Source organism: Meleagris gallopavo, chromosome 3 (assembly GCF_000146605.3).
Source record: "Meleagris gallopavo isolate NT-WF06-2002-E0010 breed Aviagen turkey brand Nicholas breeding stock chromosome 3, Turkey_5.1, whole genome shotgun sequence".
Lineage (NCBI taxonomy): Eukaryota > Metazoa > Chordata > Aves > Galliformes > Phasianidae > Meleagris > Meleagris gallopavo.
In genome coordinates, this window is record NC_015013.2 from 62,039,511 (window position 1) to 62,041,322 (window position 1,812).

Genomic DNA, 1,812 nt, shown 5'->3' on the forward strand with positions numbered 1-1,812 from the left:
TACCTGACAGCAGGCAACCACTGAAACAGTTTAGGAGGATAGGATTGTTTGAATAAAAAGTTGAATGAGGTTCACTATCTGCACTTTCAAAAGATTCTTGCCTTTTCTGGCTCAGTATGAATCTCTCAAAGTCCCCAGAAATAAAAGCTGCAGTAGAATTTATCCTAAATGCCAAAGGCAGTACTCTCCCAGAGCTCTCACTTTATTCTGCTGTGCAGAATGCAGTTAGGTAACAAAAAGTGTGTTCAGCATGGATGCAACAAATGGAAAACAGAGCTCACTTTACAACACAGCAAGGTTTAGGAGGACTAAAAGTTGTATTCATAGATATGAATGATCTGTGTGTGTGTCAGAGTTTATATATATATATGTATATATATGTATACAAGTATATGCACTAATATATGACAGATTCTTGCCTTTTTAGAGGATCCTTTTAAAAAGTAATTTTAATTAGGAAGCATAAGTCAAATTTATGATACATACCAATTTACAGGTGGTGACATTGTTTCACAACACAGAATGGTTTAATTTTCTAATGGAGTTCTAACCCTGTACTTTCTGGGTTTTTTGAGTGTTGCATTCTAGATACCTGATTTCTGAGACACTGATTTTGTTTGGAAATATAGATACTAACTGTGGCATAAGGTCAGTCTAGCATGAAATGCAGAACTCAGAGCATTCAAATTTCATGCTACTCATGAGAGGGTGGGCCCTGAACTAACGAAAGATAATGAAATACTGCAAAGCCACAGAAGAAAAATAAGCTGTTAATACTGAACAGCTTTCGTGCTCTTTGGAATATGCTAGGTGTTTAGAGCAGGAGTCATGTACATGTGTATATGCAGCTGTAGATGTTTCTTTCTTCTGCAGAATACAAACCACGTTTTGTTCACACTCGCCAAACCCGATCCTTGTCCGTGGAATTTGAAGGTGAAATATATGACATAAACCTGGAAGAGGAAGAACTGCAGGTGTTAAAGACCAAAAGTATCACCAAACGTCACAATGCCGAAAATGACAAAAAAGCAGAGGAAACTGATGGTGCTCCTGGTGACACGATGGTTGCTGATGGCACTGATGCTATAGGTCAACCCAGTTCTGTCAGAGTGACGCACAAGTACAATTGCTTTTTCTACTTATTTCCTTTAGATTTAGTCTTTTTCTAATTTCACTCTTTCAGTTTTTTACTATTTCATAGCTCCTGTATTAAAGAACTTATAATTGTTGTTGCATCCAATTTTAGATATGTTTCAGTTGTGCTTGGTTTAGGTGGAATCATGCAATTGTAGTATGAGCATTGAAGGGAGAATTGTCAAGCTTTGTTTTTATCTCTGAGGAGCAGGCAACTCTAGAGGGAGAACTTGTCCTCCATATCAAAATATGTATCTTATAATGGATTAATCACCCCATGAAGCGGACACTCCTGCTGTTCATTATAAAGGCTGGGCAACCAGCTTAGCATAGAGGCCTAAATTTTAGATGACTGAAATCCTACTCCAAGTGAGGACATAGTAAATCAGCTACACCATCTTTCTTATGCCTTAGTTGTTTGCAAAAAGCTAGCATTAGCTAGGCTTCTTTAGACTCATATATCCCTGAAGAGATCCATCATATTTCCATCCTGGAAATTTAAATTCATTTTTAATTTTTAATCTTAACTAAATTTAAATGAAAAGGCAACAATTTCAAAATCTTTTTCTCTTGAAAGTGGTAATATGATTTATCTGAAGTCAGGCAAACACAAGCAAAAAGTCTTTTATTTAACCCCTCATCATGTTTGAAATATAAGTAGCATTTCCCTTTTTTTTT

At 36.3% G+C, this 1,812-nt stretch overlaps 1 protein-coding gene across 1 annotated transcript in view; it reads left to right on the forward strand.

Annotated features, from left to right (window-relative positions):
- The first annotated feature begins 854 nt into the window (after window positions 1–854).
- Window positions 855–1,812, forward strand: part of LOC100544389 (extracellular sulfatase Sulf-1) — an 83,530-nt gene continuing 82,572 nt past the window's right edge. Inside the window, exon 1 of the mRNA XM_019614360.2 lies at window positions 855–1,089. Within this exon, the coding sequence (XP_019469905.2) occupies window positions 855–1,089 (235 nt within the window). The remainder of the gene's footprint in view (window positions 1,090–1,812) is intronic.